Source organism: Phyllostomus hastatus, unplaced genomic scaffold (genome assembly GCF_019186645.2).
Source record: "Phyllostomus hastatus isolate PE091 unplaced genomic scaffold, TTU_PhHast_1.1 phas_scaffold_501, whole genome shotgun sequence".
Classification (NCBI taxonomy): Eukaryota; Metazoa; Chordata; class Mammalia; order Chiroptera; family Phyllostomidae; genus Phyllostomus; species Phyllostomus hastatus.
Genome location: NW_025334033.1, coordinates 6710242 through 6733822, shown reverse-complemented (window position 1 = coordinate 6733822; position 23581 = coordinate 6710242). Strand labels below are relative to the sequence as shown.

The window sequence follows — 23581 nt, the reverse complement described above, 5'->3', positions numbered from 1 at the left end:
TTCACCTCATCCTTAGCTCTAAGTTGTTGACACTAAGCTGCCACCCCTCCTACACAATCTATCCTGCCACACAAACTTCAAAGTAAATCAGACACTTAAGACTCTGTCTACTTTGTCAGATCACAAGACTACTGACCTATGTATATTAAGTTAAGCATAATTTGTAAAGATGCCTCTTCAAAATGTAGTAATTTTTTGCTCTGGCCAGGTCGCTCAGTTGGTTGGAGCACCATCTCGTACACCAAAAGGGCAAGCTCAATTCCAGTCTGGGTGCATACCTAGGTTGGGGTTAGGTCCTAGTCAGGGCATACAGGAGGCAACAAATTCATGTTTCTCTCTCACATCGACATTTCTTCCCTCTCTCCCCCCTTCTTTCTTCCCCTGCCACCACTCCCCCACCCTTCGTCTTCCTCTCTCTGTAAAATGAACATATCCTCCGGTGATGATTTTTTTTAAAAAGTAGTAATTTTTATTTTTAATAGCTTTTCTCCTCTTCTGGGAAAACTATATTTTCCCCTAGCAGGAAACCAATGTTTCCAAGTCCTTCATTACCGAAGAACGTATCATTTGGTTCTAATATCCGATTGAGAACTCCTAGAGGGCAAAGATGCAGATTTTATTCATTTACATACCCAAAGCCTCTTAACACCTGGAACACAGTAAACCTCAAAAATGTTAGCTCCGATCCTTTCTCTGGCATATAATAAATGCTTAATAGATGTTTGCCACAGCAATTTCATTCAGTATCAGCATTAATGACTGCCAAACCTAAGGACAATGTAAAATCCAGGAAATGGACTAAATTTGACTAATAATAAATGATGCAACATCCTGATCTCCATCTGTTTGGCTGCTTGTATCAGCCAACCATTCCAACACATGTGTGTGATTGATCCTTTTGTGGTCAGTGCACTGGAACATTTATCTACCACTAAACCTTGCAGCATACACTTGAACATGAATCAGAAGACTTCTGTCTATAAAAAAGGCCTAGACACTGTTTTCAGAGAACCTTAACAGTTTAACATCTGAGTTTAGATAATACCCTACTGCAGGGCTGTCAAACTCATTTTCACCAGGGGCCACATCAGCCTCACGGTTGCCTTCAAAGGGCCAAAATAATTTTAGGACTGTATAAATGTAACTACTCCTTAACAGTTAAGTGAGAGCTCAGCGCTGCTGCAGGGTAGAAACAAGGTGCCGGGCCAGATAAAACAAGGTGGAGGGCTGGATTCCACCTGCAGGCCTGTGTTTCCACCTGTGGCCTACTGGGTCTAGCACTTTGTCACTCCACAATTATTAAGCAAATAAATTATCACCTATACTAGAATTATAACTTTACTTTTTATTTTTTATCGTATTTTTTCCATTACCATTTAGTCCCCTTATATCTGCCTCCCCCAAGCAATCAACACTGTTGTCCATGTCCATGAGTCCTTTTTCCTTTATGCTCAATACCTTCACCACCTAACCTCCCCCCAAAATTATAATTTTAAAGTAATGTTACCTTAAAACAGTACCTACAGCGTAAAACACAAAACACCTACTGAGCATCTAGCAGCTGATAAACAAAGACGATTGGCTTAATAATGAACTACTTCAAGTACATTACTTAGAAATATTGAAGAAAAAATTTCATTCAGTTCACAATGTTATGTACAAAAGTTTATGTGTAAACCAGTATACATTAAAATCCACTCCAGAATTTTTAAATTACTTAATACGGACCAAGAAAATCCGTAGTGAGACAGCAGACCACACAGGTGGGGCTGGCTGAAGAGGAAACTGAGATTCAGAGCTGGCGGTGGACTACTGTGCAGGTGGCGGGGGTTGCCGTGGTGGGAGAAACACTCAGTCTCACACAAGAGTCCGTCGGAAGTGGGCTAGAGCGGGACAGGCAAGGTGCTCTATTCCCTCTCTGGCCCCTCCCCCACAGGCAGCACCACAGCAAGGAGAGTTGCCCTACCGGGGTGAATACCTAAGGTCCTGCCCCCTTACAACTTAACAGGTACACCAAGACAAGGAAATATGGCCCAAATGAAATAAAAGAGCAAAACTCCAGAAAGAGAGTAAGCAATGAGGAGATAGCCAATCTATCTGATGGAGAGTTCAAAGCCCTGGTAATCAAAATGCTCACAGAACTGATTAAGCTTGGTTACAAAATGAAAGATACCCAGAGTGAAATAAAGCAAAATATTCAGGGAACTAACAGTGACAGGAAGGAAACCAGGACTCAAAGCAATGATTTGGAACAAAAGGAAGAAATAAATATCCAACTGGATCAGAACAAAGAAACAGGAATCCAAAAAAATGAAGAAAGGCTGAAGACTCTCTGGGACAACCTGAAACATTGCAATATCCAAATTACAGGGGTACCGGAGAATCAACAGCAAGAAATTGAAAACTTATTTGAAGAGATAATGAAGGAAAACTTCCCCAATCTGGCAAAGGAAACAGACTTCCAGGAAGTCCAGGAAGCCCAGAGAGTCCCAAAAAAGTTGGACCCAAAGAGGAACACACCAAGGCACATCATCATTAAGTTACCCAAGATTACACATAAAGAGAGAATCTTAAAAGCAGCAAGAGGAAAGGAGAGACTTACCTACAAAGGAGTTCCCATTAGGCTATCAGCTGATTTCTCAAAAGAAACCTTGCAGGCAAGAAGGGGCTGGAAAGAAGTACTTGAAGTCATGGACGGCAAGGACCTACATCCAAGATTACTCTGTCCAGCAAAGCTATCATTTAGAATGGAAGGGCAGATAAAGTGCTTCCCAGATAAACTCAAGATTAAGTAATTCATCATCACCAAGCCCTTATTATATGAAATGTTAAAGGGACTTAAGAAAAAGAAGATAAAAAATATGAAAGTAAAATGACAACAAACTCACAACTATCAACAACCAAACCTAAAAAAAAATACAAAAACAAAAATGAACCAAGCAAACAACTAGAACAGGAACAGATTCACAGAAATGGAAATTACATGGAAGGTTATCAGCAGGGAGGGGGGAGAATGGAGGAAAAGGTACAGGGAATAAGGAACATAAATTTTAGGTATAAAATAGACAGGGGAAGGTTAGAAATAGTATAGGGAATAGAGAAGCCAAAGAATTTATATGTATGAACCATGGGCACGAACTAAGTTGGAGGAATGCTGATGGGAGTGAGGATACAGAGCAGAGGAGAATAAAGGGGAGAAAAAAACGGGACAACTGTAATAATGTAATCAATAAAATATATTTAAAAATAAGAATAAACAAATAAATCCCAACTTTCATTTATTTACTCGCTTAACCTCAGAGAGCCTCAGTTTCTTCATCTACAAATGGACATAATTGTATCTACCCAAAATGGTTGTTGTGGCATGAAAAGAATCTACTATTTTTTAATAAAGTCATTAATTTTAATAAATCAATAAATTCATTAATTTTAATTAAGTGAAAATTAATTTAAAGAAATAATTAAAATTACATTAAAGTATAAAGTATTTAGAACACTGTCTGGCACATAGTAAACACTCAAAAAAATTATGGTAATTAATTATCTCTCATAGGAAATGCAAATCAGGAAGGCCACTAAGTACAATTTTATACCCATTCTATTACATTGCTAGTAAAAGTAAAAATTCCCAAACTATATTGGGATGCAATTTGGCATTATGTTATAAACTTGAAAATTCATAACATATCTTGCAATCCAACTATTTCACTCCTAAATACACACTCAAGCGAACATTTAGCAAGTATGTATCAGAAGCATGTTGTAAAAGTGTTTATGTAATGTAATAATGTTCATAATAGCAAACACCTAGAAACAATCCAAATACCCTTACACATGAGAGTAGTAACTTCACAAAATTGAGTATTATATGGTAGTGCAAATAGATTTTTTAAAAAGTATGCCAAAAAAAAAAAACCCCACTGAAAAACAACACATCTTAGTAATGCATTGAGAAAAAGAAATCAAGTCCCAGGTGTTCACATATAAGTAAATATATTCCTTTTATAGAGCTCAAACATATTTAAACAATGAGACATTGTTTAGGCATACATCTATGTGATAAAACTTTTTTTTAATAGGAAGGAAATAGTAAACATACAACTCAGTTTACAGTGACCTCTGAGAAGACAAGGGAATATGAGAGATGCACATTAGGTAGATGTGTGTTATCACTAAGCTTCTGATTCTTATATTGTACTGTGCCTGGATATTTGTCAAGTAAATAAAACATTAAAATAATAGACTTCAGAGGTCCATACACAGACCAATGATGACAGCATGAACCAAGATAAAGATTAATCCAATTCTGTGCACAAGAGGGTTTTTCTGTTTTAATCCTCACCTGAGGACAGGTCCCACTGATTTTTAGAGAGAGAGGAAGGGAGGAGGGAGGGCAGAGAAAGAGAAAGGGTAGGGAGAAGAAGAGAGAGAGAGAGAAACATCTATGAGAGAAACATCTATGAGAGAAGCATCAAGAGGCTGCCCCACAATGCCCCCCACCCCACCCCAGCCCATGCACCCCTAATGGGGACCTAACCTACAACACTTCAGTTCACCTAAGGATGCTCCAACCAACTGAACCACGTGGCCAGGGCCAACTAAGGGCTTTTTAAATTTTATTTTATTTAATTATAGTTGACATATAATATTTGTGTGCATCATATTGATTCAACATTTATATGCCTATGAAGTGATGACAATTCTGCCACCATACATAGTTATTACAGTATTACTGACTATATTCCATTACTGCACATTACATTCTGTTACTTGTAACTGATGCATCAGAGGTTCTTTAAAATGGATTGAGGGTTAAGTATAATCTACTTTGGAGTAAAGGATTAGAGAAGGTAATTCATGTTTGACATTCAGCGAAATACTCAATATATGTTAGCTACCATCCAAAATGTTATGATCTTGCCCAGGCTGGGTCGCTCATTTGGATGGAATGTCATCCCATCTTCAAAAGTTTACCATTCAATCTCCAGTCAGGGCGGTACAGAAGGCAACCAGTGGATGTCTCTCTGATCTCCATCTCTCTCTCTCCACAACAGCCCCCTTCCCCCCAAAAATCAGTAAACATCCTTGGGTGAGAATTTTAATAAAACATGATCTATCAGAAGTTACTACAGAATAAAACACACTTTAAAATTTAAAATCACTTCTCACTCTAAACCAACCTCTTCCCATTTTGCCATAGCAGAAACCTTACCTAAAATAGACAGACTGCCTCAGCAAACTCGTGGCCCCGCAAGGCTCCTAATTCCTTACCAATCCAATTCTCCTCCTACTAGATAGTATGTAACAACCTTGTTTTTGTTTTGACATTTACTACCTTCATCAACATTCTGCTTTATATGTGTACCCATATATATTACCCCAAAAAATGTTGTTCTTAAAAGGAAAGATGCTAATCACTACAGCCAATTAAAAAAAAAAAAACAGAACTATAATAAGCCGTAAATACATAGTATCAAACATTTTAATACAGTAAAAATAAAAAAATATTGGCTTATCTACCAGAGATTGAGGATATTACTCCTTCCTTATTAAAAATGCACATGCACAAATAAAACAACTTAATCAAAATGCAAAAAGTCTTCAGAAAGAAATAACTTGTCAATTTAATTTAATGCCATGTCTGTAATACAACTAAAATTGTCTTATATAGCAGGGTAAGTTCCACACTTTGGAAAAAGCTGTACTACCTCAAGATAACTCCATGTTAAAAATTTTTTTAGCTTTCTTCAAAAACTGGCTAAGACTAAATAAAAAAGATGTCATTCATTGTTTTAAAAAATTTGCTGGGACTCAAGAATTAGAAACACACAAGATCAGTACTATCTAAACAGAAATCACTGGCCACATGTGGCTACTTAAATTAAATAAAATTACAATTTTAGTTCTTCATTCCCTGAAGCTACATTTCAAGTACTCATTAGCAAAACAGCCACATACTATGTACCATACTGGACAGCACAAACAGACGATTTCCATCACCACAGAAAATTCCAATGGAAGTGCAGCTTTAGATTGTCAAAAGCCCAAATAGTAGCAAATGGAAATAAGAAAAATTTTAACAGAAAAAAAGCACCCTTCCATAAAATAATAGAAACATTTGAAAGAACTGTGAGAGAATGAATTAAAAGCTAGTAGTAAAAATAAGTTTTCTTTTTCTGCAATTCCTTTATAGTTTGATGATTTCAAAGGCTGGAGATGTACTAACACAGGCTGGAATACCTCCCAAACTAAGATAATAAAATTATTATTGCAATTGAGGAAGAGAATTAAAAACTTAGAAAATAAGGTTAAGTTACCAAGGTCATATCTGAATGCATACTGCCAACTTTTAGTGCTTGTTGTGCATCAAACAGTTTCAACATTAGAGTCTATGAAAACTCTCATAATTACCTTACCTTCATTAATAAAGCAATAATGAAAGCATGACCAAATAATGCACAGAATATCAGTAATTCCTAGCTTTTAAATGTAAAGGGTCTAGAATAATGAACTCTCATTTTCCATCCCCTGATCACTTACAAATGTTTGGGGTCTCGCCCTGCTTATTACATGATCTCAACATCCTCTATGAATTTGTTTTGTTACAACCAATATATTAAAAGGGCATTTTCCAGCTCATTTGATACACCACCACCCAAATTCTAGGACTGATTTTAACTATGTAGATATTTTATATAACTTCCTAATATGTAGGTTATATAACCTTTAATATGTAACTACTCCTTATACAGATCTCATTTATCTCCCAAAACAGGCCTAGACATTCCAAATCTAAAGTCTAGGTTCACTTTCCTCAGCTTTTTTCTCTCCCTTGGGTTTTGCTAAAACCTTTTCTATACCTGTCTGCCTTCTTTATTCCAATCCTCTGGAAAACCCCCTTTTCCCCTATAAGTAAGTAAATCAAAACTCATACAGATAAATCCATTTATATGTAATCTTCATGAAAAAGTAATTTATAAGTGGGAAAAGATTACTGTCCTCATTAGCAGAAATGCTCTCACATATGAAAAGATTTGCTCTAAGTCACATAGGTAAATGGTAAAATTGAGATGAGAATCTGAGTTTCCTTTTCTATACAACAATGCAGATTTCTTATAGAATGCCAACTGGTATAAGTGTTCCAAGAGTTATGCTAATGTTCCAACACAAGTAATTCACTGTCTATATAAACTCTATGACCTACGTGAAACTTTTACAAAAACAACACATCTTAAATTTAAGACCTCTATATATTTTTGCCTTTATAATACTTTGAATATAAATGTGTCCACAAAAGAAAACTTCTTCTATAGGTACTGCCCGTCATCTTCCAAATTTCCTACAGTGTGATTATATTGTTATTATACTTCAAACTGTTTATATTAATCTTGGCTAAATCAATACGTTCCTACTTTTTCTTTGAAAATGGCAGCCACTATAATTACAGTGCACAATCATTCTCTGGTCTCAGAAGCACACTCTGGGTATATCCCAAACACTGCCTCTCTCAAGAGAGTACACCTCCATTAATGTGCCACATGGGCCAGGGACACGTAATGCCACAAGATGTAAATGTACAAAAGATTTTTGTGGATAGAGAGCTTTCCAATTTTTCCTAACATAAATAATATTAAGACATTTCAAATTAGAATTACAACCACATTATTGATCAGAATGACATATTCACATTAATCTTTGAGATAGTTTTCTAGCTTTCAAAATAATTCTATACTTTTTATTTTTAAAGGCTGCTTTTGGAATGCATTCCCTTATCTGTCAGGGCACTTCAGTGAAGAAATTTGAGAAGCAATGATGTAATACTTATCTTTACTCTTGCTATAGTAGTTCGTATCTGAATTCCCTGCAATTCTCTCAGACCTCGACCTTGAAATGCACTCTCTTGAGGATCCTATAACTTTGAGTATTATCTCTTATTTCAGGGAATAATAAGCTGAACAAAAATGTACTCTTTAGCACCAATAGAGATACATCCTTAGAAGACAACATCCCATACACTGCACTGCAGTTCAGGACAGGGGATTTTTCACTTTAAGTGTCTTGACCAGCATTATTTTTTTTTTACTGAGAATGAACAGGAGTACAAGAGTCAGCCTATGTCATCACACAGTAAGTCTAAGTTATTTTAGGAATGGTTTTGTGTGTGTGTGGCGCACACACACACACTGTCAAAAGGTATTTGGTATTGTCAGAGCCAAAAGACCAAAGCCACTGTTTTAGTGCAAGGCTTCAGAGTCTTTACCAGATATGTAATGTTTGCCAAATTATTTAACTTTGCTAAGCTCCAAGTTTCCTCATGTTTGTGAGTAAGGGTAATAACAGTAGTATTACAGGGGTGGGCAAAAGTAGGTTAATAAATTATTAGTAAGCATTGTAAAAATAAACTGTTTTGTGGACTCAGAACTGTAAACATACTTCCAACCCCTGTATTTAAAATGATTGTTAACTGTCATTTAATTATGTACTAGGAGCTATATCAAAAAGCACAAGTTACTAAAGAACAAAAATGGAATGTAAGAAATATGAAAATGAATTTCATTTATAAATAACCCACAATATTAAAAAATGTGAAATTTTTGAAGCAATAATTTATATCAAGAATAAAAAACATATATACTCTTTGACAAAATTATTTCACTCCTATAATTCATCCAAAGAATTTAAATGAACAAAAGAAAATAATTCTTTGCAAATTGATGCTCATTGCAACGTTATTTATAATAGCAAAGAGCTAGAAACCTAAAGTATTCACTAAGAAGATACTAGCTATGAAAACTTATGGTACAACTTGATGAAATATTACTGGCATTAAAATTATGATTACTAAAAAACTATGTATAAGCATAGAAATTATTTATATTATGTATAAAAGGTAAAAATGAATAATAAATGTTTGTACATACCCTACTAAAACAAGTAAAATATATACACATGGATCTAGAAACAACTGACGATTGTGTTGGGGTTTTAACTGATTTCTTTCTTTCTTTGATGTAATTATTGCTCCTTGTCTTCTCCAAAACAAACATAAAAAAGTCAATGTCTTAATCCATTGAAGCTGCTATAACAAAATACTGATGTGTAGCTTATAAAGAACAGAAATGTATCTCTTACAGTTCTGAAAGCTGGGGAGTTGAAGATCAAGATGCCAGCACAATCAGATTAAGGCCTTCTTCCTGGTTCACAGCCAAGGCCTTCTCATTTCCCTCACTATTCCCTTCTTGTATAGAAGGGGCTAGAGACCTACCTGGAACCTCTCTCTTTTTATATTTTTTTATGATTTATTGATTTGAGAAGGGGGAGAGGAAGAGAGAGAGAACACATCAATTTGCTGTTCCACCTATCTATTCATTCACTGGTTGCCTCTTGTATGTGCCCTGACCTCAGTTCAAACCCACAAATCTGGCATATCAGGGACAATGCTCTAACTAAGCCAGGGCTACTTAGAGCCTCTTGTTTATATGTAAGACACATCCCATTTAAGAGGGCTCCACTCTCATGATTTAAATACCTCCCAGAGGCTCCACTTCCTAATATTAATTGGGGGTTAGGAGTTCAAGAAAGGAATTTGGGATGGGTCTGGGGGCACAAACATTCAGACTATAACAGTCAGTTTAAAAGGATTTAGCTCAGTTTCAGTTTTCCCACCACTACCTACCTAAATCTATTTGAGAAAGGGTATATACACAAATGACACAACTAGAAGTTAGCCAGTAATTGTAAGTCAAACTAGTCTTTTATTTGATGTATGCTAAGGCCTATGGATAGACAGTACACATTATACAAGTTCAGACTCATCGGCAATAAGGTCTATTTAGCATAAGGTACGTACATTTCTTTTTCTTTTTGACTCGCCCTGAGGTTAAGTTTGTTCTCGTGAAGTATCAAGACTAAGAAAAATTGCTATAGAAAACTAAGGTGGTTAGAGGTTAGCTTGTCTCACTCATTCATCTATCTCTTCCCTGCCTTTAAAAAATGACCATAATACAGAGTTAAAGGATATCTTAATTTGACATTATTAAAGTTTTTTGTTACGTGTTCATTTTTACTAAGTTAATTAAGTTTGCTTTTTGGCTCAAATAACTCTCACCAAAAAAATACATACAATTTTTAATCACCATATTTTTTAAGTTCCTGATTTTTGTTCATTTAAGATATTGAGTTAACTTCAAATTCATTCCTAACCCAAGTTTCAGTAATTATTTATCTAAGACAGTTATTTTTGAATTAACAAATTATACCTTTTTGGAATAATGAGGCTAAACATTAGGCTAAATTAAAATATAAACAAGTTTTTGCTTTAGCTGTTGATGACTATAAAATGAACTAAAATATAAACTTACAGACCTTTAGCTGTCCCAATTAAAGATAGGAGATTAAATCAAGAGCAATGAGCTTCTAACCAGCAGATTTAGCCTATCTCTTATCATGAGGATCCCTATTAATATCAATAGATCTAATCTATTAATAGGGATCCACATTTGATTACAGTTGCATAAAATTAAGTATCTAAATCTTTAGTAAGCTGAAAAAAAAAAAAAAACCACTTTGTTTCCCCTTCTGTCCCATGGAAGTACATTTCTGCTTTCCATACAATTATTTTTGGAAGCTCCTACATTTGAGAAAGATAGATTTTTTCCACTGAAAATGACAGAAGTCAAATCTATTTAAACTTCTAAAATGTGTTCAGGTACTTAAATGCTTTCATTAGTAAGGTCTACAAACATACTCCTTTTGTAACTAACTACAATACTTGTATTAAATACCAAACAAACAAAAAGACTGGCTACAGCTAGGTCTTTACCCAACACTTGGTATATCCTCTATACTCAATCTTCACTCAGAACATGGAAAAAATGTTCACAATATAGATTTATAGTATTTTCTGCTTATTGGAATTTTTAAATTTTAAGTTTTTCTAAAAAGCTACATTTTAACATTTAAACTGAAATATAAATTTTCCAGCAGGTCACATCATTTTAAAAATGTAACCTGTCCTGCCTTGGCTGGTGTGGCTCAGTTGGTTGTAAAATCATCCTGTAAATGGGAAGGTTGCAGGTTCCATTCCTGGTTCAGGGCACATGCCTAGGTTGTAGGTTTGGTATCAAATGGGGGCACATAAGAGAGACAAATGATGGATGTTCCTTTCTCACAACGATGTTTCTCTCCTCTCCTTACCTTCATCTCTCTCTAAAAATCAATAAGCATGTCCTCAGGTAAGTATTAAAACAACAAACAAACAAACAAACAAAAAAACATAGTCCTACTGCCCTGACCAGATAGCTCAGTTGGTTAGAGCATCCTTCCAATATACCAAGGTTACAGGTTCAATCCCTAGTCAGAGTACATACCAGAATCAACCAATGAATGTATCAATAAGTAAAACACAAATCCATGTTTCTCTCTCTCTCAAATCAATTTTTTAAAAATTCAAAAAGCAACCCTACCAAGAGGACAGTGGACCCCAGAGAGCATCAATGAGCCTTACTGCTGCTACTGCTGGCCTAGTTACCATCACATCCCAGGAGGAGCCATAGCTGCTGCAGTCAGCCCCAGTCACCATTTACCACAACCATGAGCAGTGAGGCCTAGGCCCAGCAGCCACCCACTGTCTGTCATCATCACCACCCTCAGTGCTGCTAACACCAAGCCTGGCACCACATTGGTGGTACCTGCTGACAGGTATAAGAAGGGCTTCCCAATGAAGGTTTTAGGAACAGTAAAATTGTTCAATGTAAGAAATTAATAGGGTTTCATCAATAGGAATGACACCGAGGACAATATATTTGTATACCAGACTGCCACAAAGTAGAATAACCCCAGGAAGCACCTTCACCAGTGTAGGAGATGGAGAGACTATGGAGTCTGATGTTGTTGAAGGACAAAAGGGTGAAAAAGCAGCAAATGTTGCAGGCCCTGGTGGAGTTCCAGGGCAAGGCAGTAAATATGCAGCAGACTGGAAACATTATAGACACTATCCACGTTGCAGGGGCCCTCCACACAATTACCAGAATAGTGGAAGTGGGGAAAAGAATGAGGGATCAGAGAGTGCTCCTGAAGTCTAGGCCCAACAGCCCTAGCTCCCACCTCACATGTGAGACCCCATGGGCATCAACCACAGTATTCCAACTCTCCTGTACACGAAGTAATGGAGATGCTAACAACCAGGATGCCGGAGAACAAGGTAGACCAATGAGACAGAACAAATGTCAGGGCTATAGACCACAATTCCACAGGGACCCTCCTTACCAAAGTCAGTCTAGAGAGGACAGTGATAAAGAAGGTAAGGAAAATCAAGGAGCTGAGACCCAAGGTCAGGTCAACGTCAGTACTGCTGTAACTTTAGAAAACCCTAAACCACAAGATGGCAAAGAAACAAACGTAGCAGATCCACAGCTAAGGCTGAGCAGGGCAGGACTGAGTAAATGCCAGCTTACTAACTCTACCATCATCTAGTTTAGTCACTCAGCAAGTAAATATGAAATCCTAGCAATAAGAAATGAACAAAAGATTGGAGCTGAAGATCATAAGTGCTTACTTTCTGCCCACTGACCAGACAACTAAAACTATCTGCATTATCTATGCAGCATGGGATTTTTATTATATTGACATACAGACATCTTTTTTTGTTAATGACAAATGTGTTCTTTTTTAAGCCCGTTTTTTAATAATATACCTATAAAGATTTTTAAATTGTTTCATAACTGCTCAAGTTGAGATTTTAAGAACCACATTTTTAATTGGTAATAAAAACTTAGAACTTGATTCTTTAAAAAAAGTCAACAAACTGCAAACATAAAGGTCTTAAATATTTTTTTCAAAAAGTAACCCTACCTAAGTGAAAGTAAGCACTGATTATCTCATGAACATAGTACCTTTCTTCTCAAGAACTAAAAGTTCTTTTTAATATTCTTTTATCTCTAATCAAAAAGTGCTTTTGAGGGAGGTTACATTTATCTTAACATCCCTCTGAAGTAGGGACACATTATCCTGATTGTACAGATGGAGAATCAAGCACGAAGACAGTTTATGTCAAAGTCTTAACATGACAGTCAGCAGTAACCACAGGATCATGTTAATTAATTGTGAACACCAAATTATAGAAATTTAATTAGTGAATTTTGTTTTGAAAAGGCCTTTTCCAACCATTAAGATTGGAGTACCCAAAGAATATAAAATCTTCTATCAGAGACAATGTAATTTATTTGGATAAAGTCAACATGTTGGTTAGTCTTCCAGAAACCTTAAAGTTCTTAATAAAATCCAAATTTGGATAATTTATTCAAAGGTCTATTTTTCCTTCTACTTTCTAATTTTTAATATCTCTCATTCCTGATAGAGCCATTACCTGAGATCTTATCATTTCCAATAATCTCAACTCCTCCCAGGGAAACCCCTCCCTTTTCTTATCCTCCTTCTTCCTGACATCCTCCTCTTTAACCTCCAATTCCAAGATCCTGTCTCTTTAAACTGTAGAGGCAGAAGTCTGCATTCATACTACCACTTTAAGTCCCTCATCCCACATGCACATTAAATGCAGCGGTGCTGGCTCAGGATTCCTCTCCAGTTCACCTCTTCACATCTACCCAGCAACTTGAACAGCCACATTATTTACTGACCATTTAAAATAAACTAGCAGATCCTGACTTCTCCACTCCAACAATTTGTTTCTACTTTAATCTTCCCCCATGTGTCATCACTCTGTGGAGTTCTGTTGTCTGATCAAAATCTTTCAGTTTTTCCCAGTTCCACTCTATGTGTCCTTTATTAACATTTCCAGTCCCTCAAAAGGGCTGTCAATTCTGTGTGTCTACCTATCACTTCAAGATTAATTTTTTGTTTACAATAAAATCTAGCCATTAAGTGTTTGAGTACGGTGTGGTATAAATAATATGCAATTTGAATTTCAGTTCTAACTCTTACTCCCTTGTGTGGCTGTGGGCAAGTTAACTAAACCTCTCTTAAGTCTCAGATATCTCCATGTGTAAACTATGGATAATACTTAGCTCACATGGTTATTAGAAGGATTAAATCTAGCACCGTGTCTGACAAGCAGTAAAACAGCTTGATAGACTCCTCTTTCCTGGGTCTTGCTCTCAATTACCCATCTTTTCTTAAATCTCTTTTTTTTCTTCCCCTCCAGAACTGACATCACCACATTCAACAAATAATCTCAACTCCTAACTTCCCCCTAAAGAGTATAACATTGCTCTTTACTGTCTCCATTTTATCACTTCTCATTTTGTTTTAATCACTTTCTCTCTGAACTCTCCCACCTCTCAAGACTCTTTTGATGTCCTTTCTTATTCTCCCTTAAAAACACTGCTATTTTTAACTATTCAACTTTCCATTTCTACTTAATATTCTCCTTGGGCAATTTTCCACGAGCTTCAACTACTACATATGCTGAATTGTCACCTCTAACTCTGCCCTCTTAACCTTCTTTAGGCACCAAACCTATAATTAAAACACCTTGAGACATTTTCTACCTTGATACATAGGAGGCACCCACAAATTTAAAAAGATCAAAATGGAGTTATTTTCCTCTTAAAAACCTTCTCTTCCCCTTCCCACTTTAAGAGCATCGCAGCAGCCCAAATTTAAAATGAAGTCATCCCACACTCTTCCTACTCCTTCCTTCATATCCAGTCATAAAATCATACTTACTGGAAATCTGAATTGCCTTACAAATTCATCCTCAACAGTTCCAAATGAACTATTTCCAGCTGTTCTTTACCTTGATCATTATTATATCTTCCTCCTCAAATGGAGTTCATTTTCTGTTCCTTTCTTTTCCCTCTAGTCACCTGTCCAAAAGAGCCCCAGTATTTAGCTTTCTACACAAGTTTAATATCTCTCCCTCACTTAAAATAATGGTTCCCTGCTGCCTACATGATAAAGACTTAAGCTGGTGCTTTTCACTATTACCCTTACTGACCTAAGAGTTATATTAACGAGGAAGGGTAGCTCAAAGAACAAATTTTCTTCGAATGGTTAGTGCTTTATTTGAAAAACATATGGGAATTATGTTCAAAATTAATGTTACTAATACATTTCCCTCAACTTTTCAAAAAAGTTTTGAAAAAGTTTCTAAGAGCTTCTGTCACATTTATCTTGTGGACCTCAGGCTCCGGGCCTAGCCATCACTCTTTGCCCCAAGACTGCTGATACACAGACTACTTACTGGGCCCACATTTTTTTTTTTTTTTTATCTCCAAACACTCCTCCAAACGTGTTTAGCCAAAAAATCCGTTGCTTTTCTTCAAACCTTCCATGATTGTTTTTTGTTTTATTTCCCCCCTCTCTTTTTGGGATAACTTTTTCCTTTCTAGCTAATCTCTGACTCTTAAAATGCCACCTCTGTTCTAAAGCCTTCCTTCACACACTAACTCACACCCTGCCATCCACCCCTGGAGAGAATCACTTTCTCCCACAGCCTTGAAGAACTTCGTAAGCAGAGCACTCACCACATTTCAGAAGGATCTAGTTCCCTTGTTGGATAGTGAAAGCAGTTATCAGGATTTGCTTATCTTTGTATCTCCAAGGCTAAGGAAAGTCAAGTGTCTAGCAGGCTCTCATGTGTCATTAAACTGAAATTCTTGAAGAAAAATTTACTAATGGTATTTGTCCTGAAAAAACTTCTAAGAAATCCATATACATAATTTAGCCACTAAAATTGTGAAATGTTTGCACATATTATTATGGGGGCAAACCCCAAAGTGATCCCTAATTCCAACCTTAAAATATCAATGTAATTAACAGTAAAGCAGTAAAAAATAAAACTAAAAACATTGGTGACTTTATGCCCAAGTTACTAAAACATTCTGATCTGATGAAAGGTATAATAACTTTGAAAAAGTGGCATCAGAAAAGTCATGATTCACTAAATTTCATCTAAATTTCTCTAAATTTCTTGTAATCCTAGGACGCAAATACAGAGAAGCCCTTAACAAGTAACAAACATCATATATTTGCAAAAGTAATCTCTGAGGAGAATTAACAAGTGAGATGTATTTAATCATATGCAATAGTATCATTAAATACACCAGCAAAACAATCACATTCTATTTCCAAGTCATAATGGCCTTTACCTAAATTATAATCCCTGTTATACAAATAAAATTTAGAAATAAAATTATAACACAAATCAGATTAAATGTTACTTCCAATCACTGAATTTACTAAAGCTTATTCTTTGCACTCTAAACGTAGAAAGAAAATGCCTTCCAAGATAATTCAAAAATTTCAGATACAAGGAAACTTTCACCAGTAAATTCTACACTATGAGTAACAGGAATGCTACATTAAATATAGTTCAGAAATACAAAGAAAATCACTTAGGATTCTAGAATTCTTGAACTAAAAAATCCTAAAGTTGGTCAAATCTAACATTTTCATTTTAAGTCAGAAAAATTAAAAAGTCTAAAATTCTAGGGAGTAGAAATAACATAAATCTGTACTTATGAACACATAAACCTATAAATTATGAACATTTACTTCCATAAGATTAAGTGACAATACTGCATTTCTAGCACTTACTAAGACTGTATCATTTCCCTCCTTTAATCTTCAAATGTTATCAACTACATGGGTTTTCTTACATCGATCCATTCTTGCAATCTCAAGATACACCCAGTTTGACTATGAGGCTTTGTTTTATGTTTAGTTCACTAAATTGGATTTAATTTGCTACTTCTTGAAAAATCTCAGCCATTATCTTTGAATATTTCCTCTCCTCCACTATCTCTGCTTTTGGAACTGTTAGCTCTATGTTGAACTTGTTCATCTTATCCTTCATGTTTTCTTAATCTTCCAATTTACATACATATCTTTGGGTTCAGGCTTCTACAGCAGGAGACCTTAACCTCTTATGCCATGGACCTCTCTGTTAGTCTGATGAAGCCTATGGCCCCCCTTCTTAGAACAATTTTAAAGGCTTAAAATAAATACATGGGATTATAAAAGAAATCAATTACACTGACATAATTATCAAAATATTTTAATTTTGAAACTGTAATACAAAATATAAGTGCTTCTTCACTAACATTAAAATGTAAGCTCTAGCAGTAGTTTAATAATTACAATAAGTTCATACTAGAGACTACAATAATGGCTATTTCAATACACCTATTAACCCCTGGACAGTAATTGTTTAAAAAAAAAAACAACAAAACCCTGATTTCTACTGCTATTATGGGTGAATTATCCTTCCAAAAATAATGTTGAAGTCCAAACCTCTAGTATCTCAGAAAGTGAACTTGTTTGGAAATAGTCATTGCAGATATATTAGTTAAGAGAAAGATATACTGGAGTAGGGTGGGCTCCTAATCCAATGAATGGTGTCCTTATAAAATGGCCATGTGAAGACAGAGACACACAGAGAGAACACCATGTGATCATGAAAACAAAGTAGGGAATTAGGCAGGTGCAAACCAAGGAATGCCAAAGTGCCATCAACCACCACGAGCTAGGAAGAGGCAAAGGAGTATTCCCCTATTCATTTATAAAGGAGCATGGCCCTGCCAATACCTTGCTTTTGAACTTCTAACGGCCAGAACCATGAGACAATAAATTTCTGTTGTTTTATGCCACCTAATTTGCGGTTCCTTATTATGGCAACTTTCAGGAACTAATACAATTGCTATCACAAGGACTTCTAATTCTGTTATGGTTTCTTGGTATTTCCTTCAATTATGAATGCAATTCATAATTCAGTCAGAAATTTGTAGTCTGAATTCCAAGAACTCTATATGTCTCAAGCAATGTAACACATTACTCTATGATCCACTACTGATGAACTATGTTTTAACAAAAACAATAACCTCTGTTTAAACAAAAAATACATCAGTATTTTTTTCTCATTCAAAACATTTGAGTGCCACAAAACACAAAAATCAACATGTTAGGAGTGTGTAATGACTGTGGATCTGGACTCTAAAATGAGATGCTGCTATGACAAAATTTTTTTTGTCACAAGCAGCAAACCAAATCGAAATATTAAAAAAATACATTATTTAAGTTAACTTAATCTATTAAATTATCCTTTAGTGTTAGAGTAACAAGATTTGTATGAATAACCAAATGAAAAGACTTTTTCTTGGCATTTTTTGGCTGGTATCTTGTTAGTACGTAAGTATATTCCTTTTAGAAACACTCAAGTTGGTGTTTAAACCCAAAGGCCTTAAAAGAGGGTTAAAAAGAGAACCACAAAGTTCTCCATCTGTGATATATATATATGACATATTACCAAAGACACATGGCTATAAAATAAAAAAATCTTTAAAAATTCTTAACGTACCAATTGTTTCTAAATTTTTTATCTTGGTCCTTCAAAATTCATGATTTTAGGCACCATCCTACCAAATCTATACCAGAAGTCTTTCATTTGCTCAAATATTTCAAAAGCAACATAAAATTGGCTCTGGCTGGCGCAGCTCAGTGGATTGAGCTCGGGCTGCTAACCAAAGTGTCACAGGTTGGATTCCCAGCCAGGGTACATGCCTGGGTTGCAGGCCATAACCCCCAGCAACCGCACATTGATGTCTCTGTCTCTCTGTCTCTCTCTCCCCTTCTCTAAAAATAAATAAATAAAATCTTAAAAAAAGAAAAACAAAGAAAAAACACATAAAAATTAACAAATATGTATGTTATGAGTCTATTGACTTGCAAAATGTCTACCACAATATTACTTCAGGGTAAGTTAGTACAGGAAGCACCAATAATGCAGCTTTAGTTCAAATACCTTGATTTACAAATGAGCAAACTGAGACCCACAGAGGCTGTCACTTGCCCAGAATCACAGAATAAATTAGTGACAGCTAGGACAGCAATGCATCTCCCAATCTCAAGTCCAATGTTCTTTACACTATACCATACTGCATAAAGGTTGGTAAAAGTTAAATAAATTATCTGCAAATGACTTTTGTATGCTCACATATGATGTAATTCTATTTACAACAGAGTATTTTAAAATAGTTGTTACCCAAAAACAACCTCAGAATTTTTAAAATCTCTATCTATTTTAGATATAGATTTAATGTCTATTTTACCATCTAACACCTTTTTAAAATAGGCACAAGGTCTCATTTCCTCATTCAAAATTGGCAAAAATTTCTTTCTAGAACTGGAGAGACTATTTCAAGGTATAAACATTATCATACATTCAGTTTTTTTCTAGAGGACAATTTGGGTGAAAGAATAAAATAAAAATTTTGCATCTCTTGTAACTCCATTTCTACAATATTTCAAGGAAAAACCGTAATACATTTGGATGAAGACAGAACTCAACAGCAAATGTAGCATGTTCGGAAATATCCAAAAAATAGTAGATTTTTTTAAACCAATGTATATTATATACTGAATATAATGTATCCATTAAAATTATAGTATTCTAGAAAGAAGTGACATAGGAAAAGATTCACAAAATATTAAGCTATAATAGTATCTAATGCACAATTCCATTCTGTTGAAAATCATGTATATACATAAATCACATAATTCATGGGTAAAGCATTTATTAAAGTGCTTGGCACATAGTAAAAAATCCAATAAATGAGTGTGATTCATTGACATAGGAAAGGAAAGGCATGTTTATATATCAAATGTTAAGTAAGACACTATCTTAGTAGTAGAAATGCAAACAAATTATTATGTATTCACTTTAAAGACCATTTTGTACATTACCTGAAATAAACTATTACTCCTGAGTGGAGGAAATTATCTTTTTTAAACTGCACTTTTAATTCCTTTCCAGTTCCTACTGAAGTTTGGAGAAGAAAAGCTGAATTTTACCAAGTCTGGTATTGCATAAGACAAAGTCTTACATGTAACAGACCCTTCACTAATTCTTGGTTAAATATATACTCACAGTCAACTTCTGGAAGCTTTCTCTCTACAAGAACTCTTACTTCAAATAATACAGTATGGAATAAGAGGATTTCAAAATGAGGCTTCTAAAGGGTTTAGTGGATTTTACCAGAATGGCTAAAAAAAAGGTGAAGTTAAGGTGTCTCAAGATACTGGTGATTTTCACTTTTTCTCTGAAGTTTGAAATCGGGTGAAAAAACATTCAAATGTTAAGAACAATTTCTACTGTAATTAAATTCCTATTAATTTTGGCTTTTAAAACAATGAGAAAAAAGGAAAAAATACACATAAAGATTTTATAAGTAAAATCCACATTACAGGACACCTTTAAACTGTGATAAGGCTTCAAGGGTATCTGCCATAATAATCTCTGGTTTCTTCATAATATATCATTAAAAATAATAAATCATCATTTCAAAATGTTACTTTATATATTAAAGATAAAATACATAAACTATCAGAATAAAAGCTACATTCCAGTCCTAGCCAGGTAGCTCAGTTGGTTAGCGCGTCCTCCCAATATGCCAAAGTTGCTGGTTCCATCCCTTATCAGGGCACATACAAGAATCAACCAGTGGATAAATTATGCATAAATAATTTACATAAATTATTGCAAACAATGCATAAATAAGTGGGACAACAAATCAGATTTTTTTCTCTTTCTCATCCTCTCCCTCTCTCTATTCTGCTCCCCCACCTCCTCTTTCTAAAATCAAGATTAAAAAAAAAATAGCTATATTCCAAAGAAGTTCCCTGTGGTTTGGATAATGCACAATGTTGCCTTTAATAAAAGTGATTACCAGATGAACACATCACTTTCTAGTATTTTTTTAAGTAAAACCCCAAGAGTTTGTCTCCATGAAGAGTTAACATCTTACAGCAAAACACTACATGCTAACCATTATTTTTGTCCTACAAAAACTAGCATAACAAAGCTCCAAGAGAATAACTTAATCAATAAAGCAGGGTAAATTTGTAAAAATAGAATTCTAAAAGTCTGGGTGATTCCCATACTAAGTATAATTAAAATTTTAAAAAAAGAAAGACAAAGCAGCAGCTCTCCCAGTTTAAAAAAAAAAAAAAGGCCATTTGGTGTTTCAGATATCAACATCTTTGGAATTAAACCACTGGGAATATTTACTCATTTTTTTGTGTAACAGCACACTGACATCACTACACCAAAAACCTGCACTCTGAATTTGTCCATGGCAAGTATTACCAACACAGCCCATTTGGAAACCATATTTTACATGCGTATCAACTCAGATTTCTCATTCGCTTTTCTGTTAGCTACATCCAACAAAGAGGTACTCAGAATTTTACTTTAAATATGGTAATTAGTTTTTCCCATCTCTAAAGCAAACTTGACATTTTGATCCAAGCTACTTTCTTAAAAGATACTAATAAAAATTATCGTCATTCCGTTCAGAATTTTTCGCAGCCTTTTTTCTAAGTAGGCGTTATCTGAGATACAGTACTTCTTGATCTCTCTCAAAGTAGGTCTAATCTGCAGAAGGCAGTGAGACAGTGTACTGCACTGTGAATGGACAGCCAGGTATTTTATGAATGGAGGCGATCACGTGATCCCAGCACCTCCCAGAACTGATATTTCCCACATAACTGTGTCAACATTCTGAGAACAAGGGTAGTTATTTGTGAGTGTTTATGTTTCTTTCCTTTAACTTATAACTTCGAATTCTCCTTACTTACAGAACTCAAAAATCCACATGAATACAATTAAGCTTCGAATTTTTTTTTCTTGGGAAATCCTTTCAAGATGTCCAAGGTGATGGATGTTTAATTATTTTTTTATGAATGAAGAGTGTGCTATGCAAATGAAGGCGATTCACAAAAAAAGAGAGAACATGGCGGCCACTTCTGCTTCTAGACTGCACTGACACTGCAGCAATCTACCTTCTCCCACACCCGCTCATCAGAAGCGTGTGTTTGGGGGGGGGGGGGGCGGGGGGAGGAATGGGAAAGAGACACGCTGCTTTGCATTTTTCAAGCTATTCTATGTTAAACAGGCCTAGGCTCTGGACTTTAAAGTTCTCTCAAAAAGGTCTGACTGCAGGAATGCACTTTATTTAAAGGAATGCATCCTAGGACTAGCCCTTACTCACTTAACTCTTTCCAACCCTCAAAAGATAAACAAAACCTGAGTTATAGGAAACGTATGCTAATATCCTGCATGAAATTAAATCGCGTCTCAACAGAAAACTGTCACCGCACCATTATTTCTCCAAGCAGCTGTTACGTTAAAGCAAAATATGAAAAAAGGCAAAGTATTTTGTTTGTGAAGTATAAGAATTGCCAAAATAAACAAAATCTTTAAATGGGATGCTCTAGAAGTTAATCAATGAAGTCATCAGCATGTTCAGCAATGTAAATACTGTTAAGTCAACGTCAATGGTGCATTTTAATATAGCTAAGGGATGAAAATTAACATTCAAAATTCTTCTATGCATCTGATAAAGGCATGTCCAATGTTCGCAAAGGTAAAATATATTAGTTCAACATCTCCCACACTCCAGGTGTCCTTACCCTATTACATTCTAAAAATGTTCCCCTAGCCCCACTTTTTTACAAGAATCTTACAGGTCATAAGTTTACAAAAGGAGGGGTGGGGGTGGAGGCTTAATCGGTATTTAAGAGTCACTGACTCATCGAATTAAGATTCAAGAGCAGTTTGCTGCAAGAGGTGCTCCCACACATTAGTTTGCAAGTGAAACAGCTATAAAGGAATCAGGCTGGATATTCAGGGTATGTTGACTGGCATGTTAAAGTGAAAAAGGACAGGCCAAAGGTCTTCCAGGCAAACGGGTAATTTCTATCCTGCCTCCATCTATCCATTCACATTACTCCATCTCCTGAACATAAAATTACCGTTCAACCCCAACCCTCAATACCCTTCCCCAAAAGGAAACCACTAAAGGGGGAGGGGGGGTGGAGGGGTTGCTGCCATAAAATTAAAAGGCTAAAGAAATCAAATGTTATCCGCAGAACAAGATGCACCGAACTCTCTAGGGCTGCAAGCTTTCCTGCACCCAAGTCTCCCAGGGGTCTGGGGGACAGCAGAGGAAGGATGGGCGGGGGTGGGAGGTTAGTAATCAAGATCAATGAGGCGCTTACTCGTTGTCAGAAGTCGCCGTCTCCTCGCTCATCTTTCCCTCACCGTGATCCGATCTGGAGATGGAGGAGCAACAGTAGGCGGAGGAGCAGCAGCAGCACCGAGGGGCAGGAGGCAGAGACGGCCGGGGGGGCGAGGGGGCAGTGGCTCAGGGGCCTCACCATGGTGGATGCCTCACCCAGAACGGTGCCCCCCCAGCCGGGAACCCTGGCCACCCCCGCAGGGGGGTGGCGGTAACAACCTCCACCGTGGCGACCCCAGCCTCTTCCCTCGCCTCACTGCCCAGCCAAGTGATCCGAGGAGGCCGGGGAGGGTTCGTGGAAAGGAAAAAAGAAAGGGGGGCTGCAAGGGCTGACTGGAGAGCTGCTCCTCCCGCCACTGGGGTGGAGTGCGGTGGTGTCCGGCAGGGAAGGAGCGGGCGAGCGGGCGGGCGAGCGAAGAAGCCCAGAGCAGAGGCGGCGCTTCCCTCAGGGATGCGGCGAGGAGGAAGCAGAGCTCGGCTTGGTGGGGGCCGGCAGGAGGGTGCCGAGCCCAGGCTCCAGGCAGCGGCGGCGCGGTCCTACCGGA

General features: G+C 36.3%; 1 protein-coding gene and 1 pseudogene across 2 annotated transcripts in view; one reads left to right on the top strand and one right to left on the bottom strand.

Annotated features, from left to right (window-relative positions):
• SPRED1 (sprouty related EVH1 domain containing 1) overlaps positions 1-23141 on the bottom strand; it is a 117972-nt gene extending 94831 nt beyond the window's left edge. For both annotated transcript variants that reach the window (XM_045822555.1, XM_045822556.1), the window contains exon 1: positions 23017-23141. In XM_045822555.1, the coding sequence (XP_045678511.1) occupies positions 23017-23048 (32 nt within the window). In that variant the 5' untranslated portion in view covers positions 23049-23141. The remainder of the gene's footprint in view (positions 1-23016) is intronic.
• On the top strand, positions 11593-12474 carry LOC123808278 (annotated as a pseudogene).
• Positions 23142-23581: the final 440 nt, after the last annotated feature.